Source organism: Coregonus clupeaformis, unplaced genomic scaffold (genome assembly GCF_020615455.1).
Source record: "Coregonus clupeaformis isolate EN_2021a unplaced genomic scaffold, ASM2061545v1 scaf0402, whole genome shotgun sequence".
NCBI lineage: Eukaryota > Metazoa > Chordata > Actinopteri > Salmoniformes > Salmonidae > Coregonus > Coregonus clupeaformis.
The window spans coordinates 371090-386412 of record NW_025533857.1 but is presented as its reverse complement, the minus strand read 5'-3'; the positions used below and the strand labels follow the sequence as shown (position 1 = coordinate 386412).

Here is a 15323-nt window from a genome sequence, read left to right as displayed (position 1 = left end):
ACTCAACAAGACCCATCCCTGGGTAAGACGTCTGAACACATGCGCAGAGGGGAACGTGGGCGGGGCGACAGGCCCCGCAGCCTCGGCCTTCTGCAAAATGTAGCCTACCTCTTGTCATTCCTCTGTATCGGTCGAGGATCTTGACACTACTTGGTCGACTGGCGAGGACGCGCTCTCGCGTTGTCCTCTCTGCGCGCTCCCGTGTCACCTTCAGTTCCAGTAGCTGTAGTTTCCTCCGCAATGCCCTGTTTTCTTTCTGGCTTTGAGTTATTTCCAAACGAAACACCGCATAGTCGTCGTCTACGAGTTTACAGATCTCTGCAACGGCTGCATTCGCTAGCACCTCCATGATGGATGCTATTTGAGTGTGAAAAACCATAACGTTAGAGTTACAGGTAGCCATTGTTAGCTAACGTTAGCAGCTAGCATGGGTTAACTATATCACCTATATCAACCAAGTCCTGTTTTCAACGCGAATAAACACTACCCGGGGTGATTAAGTGATGCTGTGCAGTTAAATTAATCATATGTTGAGTTCCAGGGTGTTAATAAATGTCTAAATAACAAACAAAAATGCTAACGTGGAAACTGTTCTTGTCACTGTTCACTTCGGTTTACTACTTCTTCGTGTAGTTTTCCGGCAGACTAGACGCGTTGTTGCGTATTGCCGCCTTTCAGAGTAAGAAAAGTGCATTGCACATTTGTTCACAAAAAAAAGGAAATGGGGGTGTCGAGGAAATCGCCAGCTTGTAGTCCTAAAAACCGGAACGAGTTACCTCTGGTTCATTCTGCCATTCCTATTGGGGAAAGCTTAGGATGTTTTGTTCTCTGAGGTAATATCAGTTAGTTAACATGACCTTTATGAATGATGAAGCTTTTGTGCGTTTTTTGATTACATAAGTGCTTACAAATTCACAAATAGGGATGTTAGGCAGGGTATAAAATTAACACCCGCCAGATGCGGGTAGATTTAGGTATTGGTAAGAATGTCTTATTTTACCAGCCACGTTGCGAGCATTACATTTGCAAATAAAAATAGTAAAAAGTATGAGCACATGTGCAAGTGGCGATTTATTGTAGAAAAATGCTGCGGTAGCTGTTTTCAAAGTATTTCTGCTGTTTTGTGTCAAAGCTGCTAATCGCACAAAGAAATAGGAATCCTACATCCCACTTCAGGCAGCAACACTGCTTGGCAGAAGAACTGTGCGCTCTGAGTGAACTGCTAATATATTCATTTTTGGAGGCGCTGTGCACAGGCATAAAAATTGATATAATTTACTCAAAAGTCTACAAAGTGAGACTTTGTCCTCATGTTCTTGGCAGTTTACATCGTTTTGTTCATAAATTCGGTTGTTTTTCAACTGATAGCAAAGAGAGGACCTTGTCAGATCCTAAATCTCAGACACAAGTGACAACTCAAGTGGCCCCATTACCACCCGCCCTTAAAGGGGCAGCTGAACATTTTGTCTCATCTGATATTTTGGTTAAAAGTCTGAAGTCACCCAAAAAAATTATGAAATTGAGCAATATACCACATTACGACTTACTAATACATTTCTTGTTTTAGAAACATTACAAAGCATGGTCATCCGTTTTTTGTTTTTTGAATGTAATTATGGCGCAATAATGTTTTGACTGGTAAAAAATCTGAGTGGCTGGTAGATTTTTTTCGGCTGGTGGACCAAAAAGTTAATTTTAGGCCTTGATGTTAGCTGATTGATTGTCATAGAACAAAACGTATAAGACCTCATAAGCCAGTGGCGGTGTCCAAATACCCATACTAGTATCCTAAATAGAAAGGCCGTTTGAGTATGTGAATTTTTTTTGTTTTATAGTATGTGACATTTCTTCTTCTTCGATGAGGTTTAACGGCGGTTGGCATCCAATATGTTGCATTACCGCCACCTCCTAGACTGGAGTACAACTCCCTTATATTTTGCTTATGTGACATTTCGAAAATTGAGTATGCTTTAAATGCCCGAATGTCTCACTCATTTCGGCTTCTCATGTAGTATGAATGAATGGTAAACTTTTTGGGAATTTCACACCCACAATGCATTCAAATCGGAAAAAAGGAGGGCTTTGAGATTTGATAGTTCTCTGCAAGTAAACAAAAAACGAATTGAAGATGGCAAAGAAGACGAGCAAAGAGGCTCCATGTTAAAATGTAAGTTGTGTTTTGTTGTCCTTAAAATGACCATGACTATTTAATTGAACATATTTGAAAACAGATTTATAAGTAGGGATAATATTTGGATGTAGAACTGTTTATCCAGAGATTGAGGATGCACTTTCCGGTTTATATCTGCGAAGCCATAGCAAGGTAGAACGCTACGGCCTTGGCATAATGCATACTTTTTACTAAACATTACGTCATAAATAGTATGCGACGATGAGTACACACTATGCAGTTTAAGTATGTAGTACACTGGTCTGGGTATTCAGACAGCCTGTGTTTACCACAGACCTTATTTCCGGCATTTATCCAAAAACCCTACAAAACCTCCATTAATTTCCCCATAGTCTTTGTCCAACAAACCATGGCGGAGTTAGTGCCTACAAAAAGACGTCATTAAAATTGCTCTATATAGCACTATCCTCCAACACACCCCACCACCCCTTTGGCCCTAACAGGTCCTATACTAGGCCGTCGACCTGGGAGGCTGGAACCCCTTCTCTCAAAACCCCCCATAGGTACTTCTGCATTAAAATCTGACACCCCAAAACTTCTCTGCTGCTACTACCAATTCAATCTTCTGGGATTTCCTTTCCATCTGTGCAGTACAATTAAAGGGATACTACTTCCCCAGAGTCAGATGAACTAGTGGATATCATTTTTATGTCTCTGTGTCCAGTATGAAGGAAGTTAAAGGTAGTTTCGCGAGCCAATGCTAACTAGCTTTAGCACGATGACTGGAAGTCTATCGGTATCTGCTAGCATGCGCTCCAAGAATTGTACTCCCACTGGGCCCGAGTCCTCTCGGGCATTTTCCTGATCATTGGGGTGAGGTTTGGAAGCCTTCACCTCACCTGTCAGCCCAGGTTCTTCCTATTCACTTTTCTCACGTTCAATTTCTGAGAGTTCACCATCTGTTGACTGCTCAGGGTTTTCAGGAGAGGAACATGTAATCACACTCAAGAGAATGCATTTTATTTGTTGGCGTCATAGTTCAAGGGTGTGGTTAAATGAAAAAGGGATGCGCACTGTTCTTTGAAATACGGTACTGCTTATTACATTACATACAATCTCCTTTGATCAGTATCTTTCAAGCTGAGAGCAGAGACTTTAGAAAGAACACCGTGTTAGCAAGAATAGAGTAGAAAATAATAGAATTACTATTCCACCTACATCACCTCAGTAAGGTAAATATTCAACTGTCCTTGTTCGAACCTAGATTTACTGTCCATCTAAAAACAGGTATTTACCCAAGTCTATTTCAAATGACAAGTCAACAAAGGGTTAATGAGGGGTATGTGGTTAATTACCCTCTTACCCCAAGACACTTAAGATGATCAGCTAAAGAATTCTTCCCAGACATCCCCTGTGTACATCTCAAGCCACACTGCTATAATTTCTACCCATTGTGGACACTCCTGTGTTACTCTCGAAGGAGAAGCTCTTGTAAAGACGTCAGCATTCTTCTGTTCGGCGGGCGCCTAACCGAACGAGTGTGCTCGAATACTCCCTTAAGACCTTCGCTTGAAAAACGGCAATAGTACCGTTAGTCCATTTTGAGACACCGTATCCAGTACACACTTCCTCAAAATAGTCCGCGTTAATCTAAAATAACTCAAGAAATCTGACATTTTTGCCGAGGAGGTCATAGTCGAGCAATTTCAGCTAACTAAGATGTTTGGCGCAGTATATCTCTACGAAAAAATGTGCACGAAAACTAGTCGTTTCTCGTTGAATGACAAATACTTGTATGAAGAATCTCTACTGTTGACCAGTCAAATAAAATAAAATGTTATTGGTCACATACACATAATTTTAGCAGATTTTATTGCAGGTGTAGAGAAATGCTTGTGTTTCTAGCTCCAACGAAGGGGCGAAGACTTAGGCTCCGAACTTCGGTTTGCCTCCAGGAAAAAAAGGTGTGTGCCCGAACAGCCGAAAAAACCTTCTATGTCCAAAACGAACAAAAAAAGTTACACAATGTCATCGTAATATATCCACAAACTCTTCCAAACTGTTTTGGCTGGGAAGCATGCGTCCTAATGCTCGGCATCCCATGTTGTGACCCAATAACACCAGAGGTGGTTAGTCTTTGAGCTCCCTCCTTGACCTCTAGCCATTGTTTGGGTGTTGTTGGGATTGTGTGCTGTGTTATAGGCTAGGTACCTCTTGTGGTGAACGTCCATCCTGACCATGTCTGTATTGGTGGGGTAACCATGAGGTAGCTGAGGAAGGCTAGACACAGGTCCAGCTCCAGGCTTTCTATGAAACCAGTCACCAGGCATTAAACAAGACCCTGACGGAGAAGACAGACTTGCTGGTAGACTCCCACCACTCTCTGTAAAGGCTTATGCCCAGGGTGGGGCCACGGTCTCTCTGATGACCACCAGGACTGAGGTTGTTCAGTCCACTGGTTGTGTTCTGTGTAGTGGTTGTGGTGGAGTATCTGTCACTCGTGGTTTGGTCCTGGTTCTGACTCAGGAAGGAAGAGGGACGGCTCCTGATCTGGGGCCAGGGTTTGTGACCAGCCGCTTCAGAGGTCAAGTCTCTCCCGCCAGCAACACCAGATATCAGCAGGTCCTCACGGATTGCAGACTGTAAAGACAAATTGAACAGAAACGCATAAAGGTTTATATAAGGAACTCTTTGCTGTACACACATAAACATATTATAAAACATTAACCACAGTCAAGCCCATCTCTAACACTGATTCAAATACCTAACAATATGGAGTCATTGGAGTTTATCAAAAAAATGGCAATGTGTTGAGTCAAAAATTAATTATGTTTCGGTTCGACTGAGATAAGGAAAACTGCAATGATACAAAAATAACCAATTCAGTCAGCACAGTCAATTTCAACAAAATGGTCATACGCTCACACAACGTGAAGTACAGTACTTTTATTGCACAAAACCATACATGTGACAGTAGAATAACTTTTCTCACTATGGTAACACATTACATTTTCTGTAAATCTGGTACCCTAGTTTGATAAAATTCATATTTATAATACTGTCATTACATTACACACAGCTTCACCACTTTATGTAAAGTAAACATGAATTAAGGCACTATCATTTCCTCATTATAAAACACCAGTATCAAACAACAGGACAAGGTTGTCACTTTTCATCAGTGAAGCATTTCTACAGACACCACCACACCAACCATCACCATATCATCTACTCTGCCTCATCATACTCATTCTTTCCTCAGTTCACCTCATCCAGTTCCCTACTACATACAAAACAAACAGAATTAACTACAAACTAACTAGTAATACGTTATATGTCACTATACATAGACTGTGTGCATTTTCTGCTGGTGTATCCTGAGGTAGCTCCTCTCTGAGAACCTCTTCCTGCAGTGTATACAGGCAAACGGCCACTCTCCCGTATGGACCTTCAGGTGCATCTTCAGCTGGTGCTGGTGGGAGAACATCTTCTCACACTGGGGCCAGCTGTAGGATTTATCCTCTGTGTGGACCCTCTGGTGCCTATTCAGACTGGAAAATTGGGAGAAACTAGCCCGGCAGAGGTGGCAGCCGAAAGATTTTTCCCCCGTGTGCATCCTCCGGTGGATTTCCACCTGTTTGGGGAAATTGAAGGCTTTCCAAAAGAATGAACACGGGAAGCGCTTCTCTTTGCCACCGGATCTACTGATAGCGGTACTACTACTGTCATTTGTCAATGGGCTTGTGTAGAGGCACTGGCATTGTCTGAGGTCTGGTTTAACATAAGGAGATTGTGTCTGTGTTGTCACAGGGTCCATGTTCCAGTTGATAGATCCTATAGAAGGCAGGCTGAAGGCAGCACCTGTTAGGGTGTTAACCTGAGGCGCCATCCGTCTCTGAATCACAACTATAGGAGCAGGACGGAGTATTGCTAGCAGAGTCTCTGTCTGTTCTCTCCCGCCGCATACGGCCACGTCCCTGTCCCCGCAGACCAAATCTACGCCTTGCCCTGGTCTCAGGCAGTCTGTTGTTATGGAGACAAAGTTTGGTTGTTGTTTTGTGTTCGACTGTCTGTTTCTGGTTGTGGTTAACAGTGTTCTTCCCCAGCCCAGAGTTCAGGAAGCTGTCCCATCCACTGACCTCCACTATGTCGCCTCTGGTCCTGGCCTGCTTGGTGATGTCGTTCCCTGGGCCCTTGGTTGCACCAGTCTGGGAATCCAAGATGGCCGCCCAGTCTCCTCTGTTAGCCTCCAACCAACCACCTGCAGGAAGAGGTTAGAAAATAGACTTTAAAAACATGGCAGAGAACTCTGCATTTGGAGTTTTTTGGGGTCAATTATCTGGTCAAGTTCATACAGTCAGTTTTTGTATTTAATCATACTGTAAGTTGTATTGATTTTATTTTATGAATGAAGAAATAAATAAATAATAGCCAGGCGCATCACTATTCCTATTAAAAATCTATTACTGTATGTAGGCTATATGTATTTCTCTCTTACCTTGCTCCCCCATCTTTAGTCCACTCAGCAGACCAATGATCTCTGGTCCGTCTTCTATAGTCTCATCTTTGACTAACAGCAGATCAATCTTCCCATGTCTACTGACTGTAAGAGATACAGAGTGAGAGAATGTTGGATCAAGAAATCTGATCTGAGCACCCTGCTATGGAGCATCTTATGACTGGGCAATGAGGAATTGCTATGAGTACTATGCAAACATGTTAGTTAATTTAATTACTTGACACTCTTTAAAGACATGCTCCTGTCCTTTTGCAACTAAGACAGTTTATTTGAAATCTCCCACTTTGGGCTGGATGTGTCAATGTGTAGTTCATACATGCATAATCTATGAGCAGAATTACTGTGTTACCTCAATTAACAACGAAATCCCTTGTTTGAATGCAACTGTTTTCTGGAAGCTGTGCTACGCCATTTTCCCTACATTTCCCCCCACGTCGGCCAGACCCCTAGCAATTCAACTTCTAGCCAAATTTGAGTGACAGCTAGCAAGAGGCATGCCCAGCAATCTCCAATGAGGTTGCAGGGCGGGCCCAACGGCTCAGTGGACACAGCAGAAAGGGAGCAATGACATGGTGCACATACGTGATGTAGTATTTTTGGGGGCCACTTTTGGCTCGTGAGCGCTACTTTCAAAACTACTGGCTAAAAAGTATACAAAATAACCAGAAAATCTCTTTAATGGTTTGATAATTGAAAGGACTGGGCCCTTATCCACAAAGAGTCTCACAGTAGAAGCCCAGATCACCTGTCTATATGGTCTTATTCATTATGATCTAACAGGCAAAACTGATCCTATATCAGCAGTCCTCTGAGAGGCTTTGTGGATCCGGGCCCTGACCTAATACCATTCAACCAGTAGGTCAGTGGGCTCACCTCAGTGAGACTGTGCGTGGTCCTGTGCTGCTCAGCTGGTTCCTCTGTGTGTTCAGGAGGTGGTGTAGTCTGGTTGTCCTCCATGACCCAGACCCTCCTCACATCCCTCCTCCTTCACCAGCAGCACCTCTGGACCCTCCTCTTCCTTGAAGAGACAGGTGATACAGATTATACAGACATACACACCCTCAGGTACGTACACACACAGATAATAAACACACTTTCAACATGGAGTGTTTACCCATCCCCACTATGTTTGAGTCCTATACAAACCAAATACTGTAGTTACAGAATGACTTCATTGTTGTTAAACCCATCATGGTGGACATAAAATGATAAGTAATCATTAGACAAACCTGACTAAACTATTTTGACGTGTACAGTAGGTGTTTGTTAGTGTGTGGGTTTGTGTAGATATATTTAATAAGTCTATAATGGTTATAAAGCGCTGTTGGGTGTATGCAGATCAGATATGATGTATACTAAAGACAGTTTCAATAAAAGTCTTAGAATGAAAAGTCCCATTTTGTGTTTATTAAAGATGAACAAGTTTTAAATAAACCATATGAAAACCATATATACACATTCCTAAAAAAACATAATTAACTTGATAAACTGCATACATTTAATGATTCTCATTAAAAGTGTCTTGGGGAAATATTTAAGTAGTTGAATGGAAGTAATGAAATAGTTATGTCAACATATAACCTACACAGTACAAACACAATATGTAACAATACTTTTTAGGCTTACATATAAACTCAGCAAAAAAAGAAACGTCCCTTTTCCAGGACCCTGTCTTTCAAAGATAATTCGTAAAAATCCAAATAACTTCACAGATCTTCATTGTAAAGGGTTTAAAACACTATTTCCCATGCTTGTTCAATGAACCATAAACAATTAATGAACATGCACCTGTGGAACGGTCGTTAAGACACTAACAGCTTACAGACAGTAGGCAATTAAGGTCACAGTTATGAAAACTTAGGATACTAAAGAGGCCTTTCTACTGACTCTGAAAAACACCAAAAGAAAGATGCCCAGGGTCCCTGCTCATCTGTGTGAACGTGCCTTAGGCATGCTGCAAGGAGGCATGAGGACTGCAGATGTGGCCAGGGCAATAAATTGCAATGTCCTTACTGTGAGACGCCTAAGACAGCGCTACAGGGAGACAGGACGGACAGCTGATCGTCCTCGCAGTGGCAGACCACGTGTAACAACACCAGCACAGGATCGGTACATCCGAACATCACACCTGCGGGACAGGTACAGGATGGCAACAATAACTGCCCGAGTTACACCAGGAACGCACAATCCCTCCATCAGTGCTCAGACTGTCCAAAATAGGCTGAGAGAGGCTGGACTGAGGGCTTGTAGGCCTGTTGTAAGGCAGGTCCTCACAAGACATCACCGGCAACAACGTCGCCTATGGGCACAAACCCACCGTTGCTGGACGAGACAGGACTGGCAAAAAGTGCTCTTCAATGATGAGTCGTGGTTTTGTCTCACCAGGGGTGATGGTCGGATTCGCGTTTATTGTCGAAGGAATGAGTGTTACACCGAGGCCTGAACTCTGGAGCGGGATCGATTTGGAGGTGGAGGGTCCGTCATGGTCTAGGGCGGTGTGTCACAGCACCATCGGACTGAGCTTGTTGTCATTGCAGGCAATCTCAACGCTGTGCGTTACAGGGAAGACATCCTCCTCCCTCATGTGGTACCCTTCCTGCAGGCTCATCCTGACATGACCCTCCAGCATGACAATGCCACCGGCCATTCTGCTCATTCTGTGCGTGATTTCCTGCAAGACATGACTGTCAGTGTTCTGCCATGGCCAGCGAAGAGCCCGGATCTCAATCCCATTGAGCACGTCTGGGACCAGTTGGATTGGAGGGTGAGGGCTAGGGCCATTCTCCCCCAGAAATGTCCGGGAACTTGCAGGTGCCTTGGTGGAAGAGTGGGGTAACATCTCACAGCAAGAACTGGCAAAGCTGGTGCAGTCCATGAGGAGAAGATGCACTGCAGTACTTAATGCAGGTGGTAGCCACACCAGATACTGACTGTTAATTTTGATTTTGACCCCCCCTTTGTTCAGGGACACATTATTCAATTTCTGTTAGTCACATGTCTGTGGAACTTGTTCAGTTTATGTCTCAGTTGTTGAATCTTGTAATGTTCTTACAAATATTTACACATGTTAAGTTTGCTGAAAATAAACACAGTTGACAGTGAGAGGACGTTTCTTTTTTTGCTGAGTTTATATGCCTTATATACACTGCTCAAAAAAATAAAGGGAACACTAAAATAACACATCCTAGATCTGAATGAATGACATTCTTTACATAGTTGAATGTGCTGACAACAAAATCACACAAAAATTATCAATGGAAATCAAATTTATCAACCCATGGAGGTCTGGATTTCGAGTCACCCTCAAAATTAAAGTGGAAAACCACACTACAGGCTGATCCAACTTTGATGTAATGTCCTTAAAACAAGTCAAAATTAGGCTCAGTAGTGTGTGTGGCCTCCACGTGCCTGTATGACCTCCCTACAACGCCTGGGCATGCTCCTGATGAGGTGGCGGATGGTCTCCTGAGGGATCTCCTCCCAGACCTGGACTAAAGCATCCGCCAACTCCTGGACAGTCTGTGGTGCAACGTGGCGTTGGTGGATGGAGTGAGACATGATGTCCCAGATGTGCTCAATTGGATTCAGGTCTGGGGAACGGGCGGTCCATAGCATCAATGCCTTCCTCTTGCAGGAACTGCTGACACACTCCAGCCACATGAGGTCTAGCATTGTCTTGCATTAGGAGGAACCCAGGGCCAACCGCACCAGCATATGGTCTCACAAGGGGTCTGAGGATCTCATCTCGGTACCTAATGGCAGTCAGGCTACCTCTGGCGAGCACATGGAGGGCTCTGCGGCCCCCCAAAGAAATGCCACCCCACACCATGACTGACCCACCACCAAACCGGTCATGCTGGAGGATGTTGCAGGCAGCAGAACGTTCTCCACGACGTCTCCAGACTCTGTCACGTCTGTCACAGGTGCTCAGTGTGAACCTGCTTTCATCTGTGAAGAGCACAGGGCGCCAGTGGCGAATTTGCCAATCTTGGTGTTCTCTGGCAAATGCCAAACGTCCTGCACGGTGTTGGGCTGTAAGCACAACCCCCACCTGTGGACGTCGGGCCCTCATACCCCCCTCATGGAGTCTGTTTCTGACCGTTTGAGCAGACACAAGCACATTTGTGGCCTGCCGGAGGTCATTTTGCAGGGCTCTGGCAGTGCTCCTCCTGCTCCTCCTTGCACAAAGGCGGAGGTAGCAGTCCTGCTGCTGGGTTGTTGCCCTCCTACGGCCTCCTCCATGTCTCCTGGTAGCGCCTCCATGCTCTGGACACTACGCTGACAGACACAGCAAACCTTCTTGCCACAGCTCGCATTGATGTGCCATCCTGGATGAGCTGCACTACCTGAGCCACTTGTGTGGGTTGTAGACTCCGTCTCATGCTACCACTAGAGTGAAAGCACCACCAGCATTCAAAAGTGACCAAAACATCAGCCAGGAAGCATAGGAACTGAGAAGTGGTCTGTGGTCACCACCTGCAAAACCAGTCCTTTATTGGGGGTGTCTTGCTAATTGCCTATAATTTCCACCTGTTGTCTATTCCATTTGCACAACAGCATGTGAAATGTATTGTCAATCAGTGTTGCTTCCTAAGTGGACAGTTTGATTTCACAGAAGTGTGATTGACTTGGAGTTACATTGTGTTGTTTAAGTGTTCCCTTTATATATATATATCTCACACAATGTCTGGATGCAATATTCTACCCAGGAATATTCAACACTTTAATCTGTTGCTCTCCTTATTCCAAATGCATCTGTGGATCTTTTCTGCTGACGACAATGAAAATTAACCTTGTCTTTAATGCAGGGTTTGATCTAAACGTCAGAAACCATCGAGTGGAATGGTTACCTTCTATTTTATAGAGTGGAATGGTTTTTCTGCTGGTGTATCCTGAGGTAGCTCCTCTCCGAGAATTTCTTCCCGCAGTGCGTACAGGCAAATGGCCTCTCTCCCGTGTGGACCCTCTGGTGCCTCTTCAGATCACCAGCCTGGGCGAAGCGCATGTGACACTGGGAACAGCTGAAAGGTTTCTCCCCTGTGTGGACCCTCTGGTGCCTCTTCAGGTTGCCAGCATGAGTGAAGCACATGTGACACTGGGAACAGCTGTATGGTTTCTCCCCTGTGTGGACCCTCTGGTGGATCTCCACCTTCTGGGAGCAGCTGAAGCCTTTGTTACAGAACATGCAGAGGAACCGCTTCTCTTTACCGCCCGTTGTTGCTCCCCCTCCCCGCGCCTTAGCCCTTTGGTCGTTTGAGTTCAATACCTGATCAAAAATAACGCAGCCGTGTGAATCGGAAGGTGCCATCGACATGGACACTGCGTGTAAAGGGGAGTGGGTCGCAACATTTAGATTAGTCTCTAAGCTTTCCCTGTAGTCTAAGAAGTCACTAGTGTTGCCCTGCGAGTGTCCTTCTCCTAAGTGAATCTCGTCTGCATTCCAGTTAGCCAGTTTCTCTTTCCCGACCGTTGTTGCTCCCCCTGCACGAGCCTGGGCTCTAGCCCTATCGTTTAAATGTAATACCTGATCGGAAATCACGCAGCCGTGTGACTCTGAAGGTGCCATTGACGTGGACACTGGGTCGCGATCCCTGAACGTGTGTAAAGGGGAGTGGGTGGCAACATTTAGATTTCCCCTGTAATGTAAGAAATCTCTGCCTTGTGAGTGTCCGTCTCCTAGGTGACTATCTGCATTCCATGTGGGAGGAGCGTCGCCCTCCACTTTCACAGTCACCTCATCCACCACTATAACCTCCCCTTTCTTATCTAGGCACCCTTCAGAGTATACACTACTACTGTACCGGTTCCAGTCCCCTCTAGACAGATCAGTCTGTGTCTCTAAACCCAAGGGCATGTTGCCAGGGTCCATCTCTGTAGAATAAGAACAAGACAGATCATCAATGCCAGTGTCTAACACGTCACCATCTCCACGGGAATTAACTGTCCCCTGACTCTGGTGAAATACTGTTAAGTTCTCTGAGCCAGGAGCAGGAGGACAGCCCAGTCTCTCTGTGTCTAATCGCTCATATCCTGTGTGTAAAAGCCTTCGTGTTACAGTTAAAGTCTCTGTGTCTGTCTCTGTCTCTGTCTTGAGGACGGCGTTCGGCGTTCCACTGACCTCCGTGATGCTGCATTTGGTCCTGTCCTGGGGCGCGGCGGCGGTGGTGAGGTCCTCGGTGGCTACAAGGTGCTCTCCAGCCTCTCCAGTCTGGATGTCTCTGCTGTGTCGTAGGTCCTCATCTCCTTCAGACCTCTCCAGTTTGACTCCAGGACCTGCAGCCTCTGCATTTGCAGACTGACACAAGAAAAGGGGAGGTTATTACCGGTACATGAGTAGAATTGGATAATAATGTCGTAGGGAAGTCTCACAAGCTCCCCTATGGCAGATAAATGAGGATGTACATGTAAGCAAGCGGGAGGGGAGCCTTTCTGAAATAAACTGGCCACATTTAATGTACTGTCATTTTGTTGTAATACTATTACACTAACCTCTATCATGATAACGTGCTGGGTTGAGGTTCCACTCCCCTCATCAACAGTGATTGGTTGGTCATCTCTCCATGTATTGTGTCCCGCTGGCTTCACAAAGCTCCTGTGGCCTCCATTGAGATGTCCTTCACCTGAGAGTGCGATTGGGGGTAAAGAGGTGGTTAGGTTAGCTACTGTCAATGCTTAATCTGTACACTATTGACAGTTTTGACATTGTGTACAATTGGCAAGGATGTAAGGTAACACATACCATAACTTCTTGATACAGTATTTATAATTCGATGTATTATGTTCCATGCATCATATTGTTTTTTTAATGCAGTAAATCAATTATCTGGTTATAATATGATAGTGTGTCTTTCTGCAAGTTAACTAAATATTCAGGAGAATTATTGCATACTAACTCAAAACTGACCAAGACCCAATTCTGGTTAACCTAGCCTGGATACTCGATGTTGAATTTCATTGAATTCTACTTTAGGAATAAATAAGCGTTTGGATCAAGAACGTTTCCTCTCACGACCTTTGCATGCCAGAATGTTGAATACAATTATATTTTAAGTTACTTTACCGCTTCGGGTGATACAAATATGATATAATATACCAGCGCTTTTAAAAGTTGGTGTAAAGTACTTAAGCAAAAATACTTTAAAGTACTACTTAAGTAGTTTTTTGGGTATCTGTACTTTACTATTTATATTTTTGACAACTTTTACTTCACTACATTCCTAAAGAAAATTATGTACTTTTTACTCCATTCATTTTCCCTGACACCCAAAAGTACTCAAAAGTTAAATCTTGAATGCTTAGCAGGACATAAATGGTCCAATTCACGCACTTATCAAGAGAACATCCCTGGTCAACTCCACTTGATCTGGCAGACTTAAACACAAATGCTTTGTTTCTGAGAGACGTCTGAGTGTTGGAGTGTGCCCCTGGCTATCTGTACATTTTTAAAAAATACGAAATTGTGCTATCTGGTTTGTTTAATATAAGGAATTTGAAATGATTTATACTTTTAATACTTAAGTTTTTGCAATTACATTTACTTTTGATACTTAAGTATATTTAAAACCAAATACTTTGACTCAAGTAACATTTTACTGGGTGACTTTCACTTTTACTTGAGTCATTTCCAATTAAGGTATCTTTGCTTTTACTCAAGTATGACAATTGGGTACTTTTTCCACCACTGCCTGAGAGAGAACTTTCCTGATCCAAACGCTCATTTGGCGTGGAATCCAATGTCATGAAATTCAACATCAGGTCTCCCGACAATGGTTAACCATATGTGGTTAACACATCTAATTTCAAACATGTGCAGATGTGAACGGGGCGACAGGCCCCTCAACCACGGCAAAATGTACCTCTTGCCATTCCTCTGTATCGGTCAAGGATCTTGACACCACTTGGACGACTGGCGAGGACGCGCTCACGTGCCACCTTCAGTTCCAGTAGTTGTAGTTTCTTTCGCAATGCACTGTTTTCTTTCTGGCTTTGAGTTATTTCCAAACGAAACACTGCATAGTCGTCGTCTACGAGTTTACAGACCTCTGCCACGGCTGCATTCGCTAGCACCTCCATGATGGAGGCTATTTGAGTGTGAAAAACCATACAGTTAGCCATTGTTAGCTAACGTTAGCAGCTAGATAGTTAGCGTTACCTAGATAACAGATCTATCAACCAAGTCCCGTCTACAACGCGAATTAAAGACTGCCGGGGATAAGTATATGATGCGGTGCAGTTAAATGAGTCATATTCTGAGTTCCAGGGTATTAATACACGACTAAATAACAATATAAACGCTAAAGTAGAAATTTGTCTTGGTCACTTCACTTCCGTTTACACTTCTTCAGTGGTTTTTAAATGGCGGTTGGCAACCAACTTTAGTGATTCATTACCGCCACCAACTGGACTGGAGTGTGTGCCAGAGAAAGGGTAGGTGTAAAGTTTAAACCTACCCAATTAAACTGTTCATCACGGATACTATTTGCAAATAATTTGCTTTATTATTTTACTGGACTGATGGTACCTGCATCTGATGGTCATGGTGCTTTCAAGACAACTGGGAACCAGAAAAAAAAAAGAGATCATGACCTCAGTGATCTTCAGGTCTAAAAGTCTGAGCTCTAGAAAGATGCCAGAGTTTCCGACATGGAATTCCGAGTTGGATGATCATTCAAA

At 44.0% G+C, this 15323-nt stretch overlaps 1 protein-coding gene across 2 annotated transcripts; it reads right to left on the bottom strand.

The window, feature by feature from the left end:
* Positions 1-7628: 7628 nt before the first annotated feature.
* Positions 7629-13168, bottom strand: LOC121556673 (oocyte zinc finger protein XlCOF22-like). 2 transcript variants are annotated; one of them, XR_006658631.1, is made up of 3 exons: positions 13140-13168; positions 12769-12945; positions 7629-7668 (listed from the first exon to the last, which is right to left on the bottom strand). XR_006658631.1 is itself a non-coding variant. In XM_041870563.2 (2 exons), exons 1-2 carry the CDS (start codon positions 13146-13148, stop codon positions 11509-11511), a joined length of 1446 nt encoding a protein of 481 aa, XP_041726497.1. In that variant the 5' UTR covers positions 13149-13162; the 3' UTR covers positions 11302-11508. The 2 variants fall into 2 exon arrangements, 1 of the variants encoding a protein (XP_041726497.1); XM_041870563.2 differs by lacking the exon at positions 7629-7668 and having other exon boundaries at positions 11302-12945; positions 13140-13162.
* Between the last annotated feature and the right edge of the window lie 2155 nt (positions 13169-15323).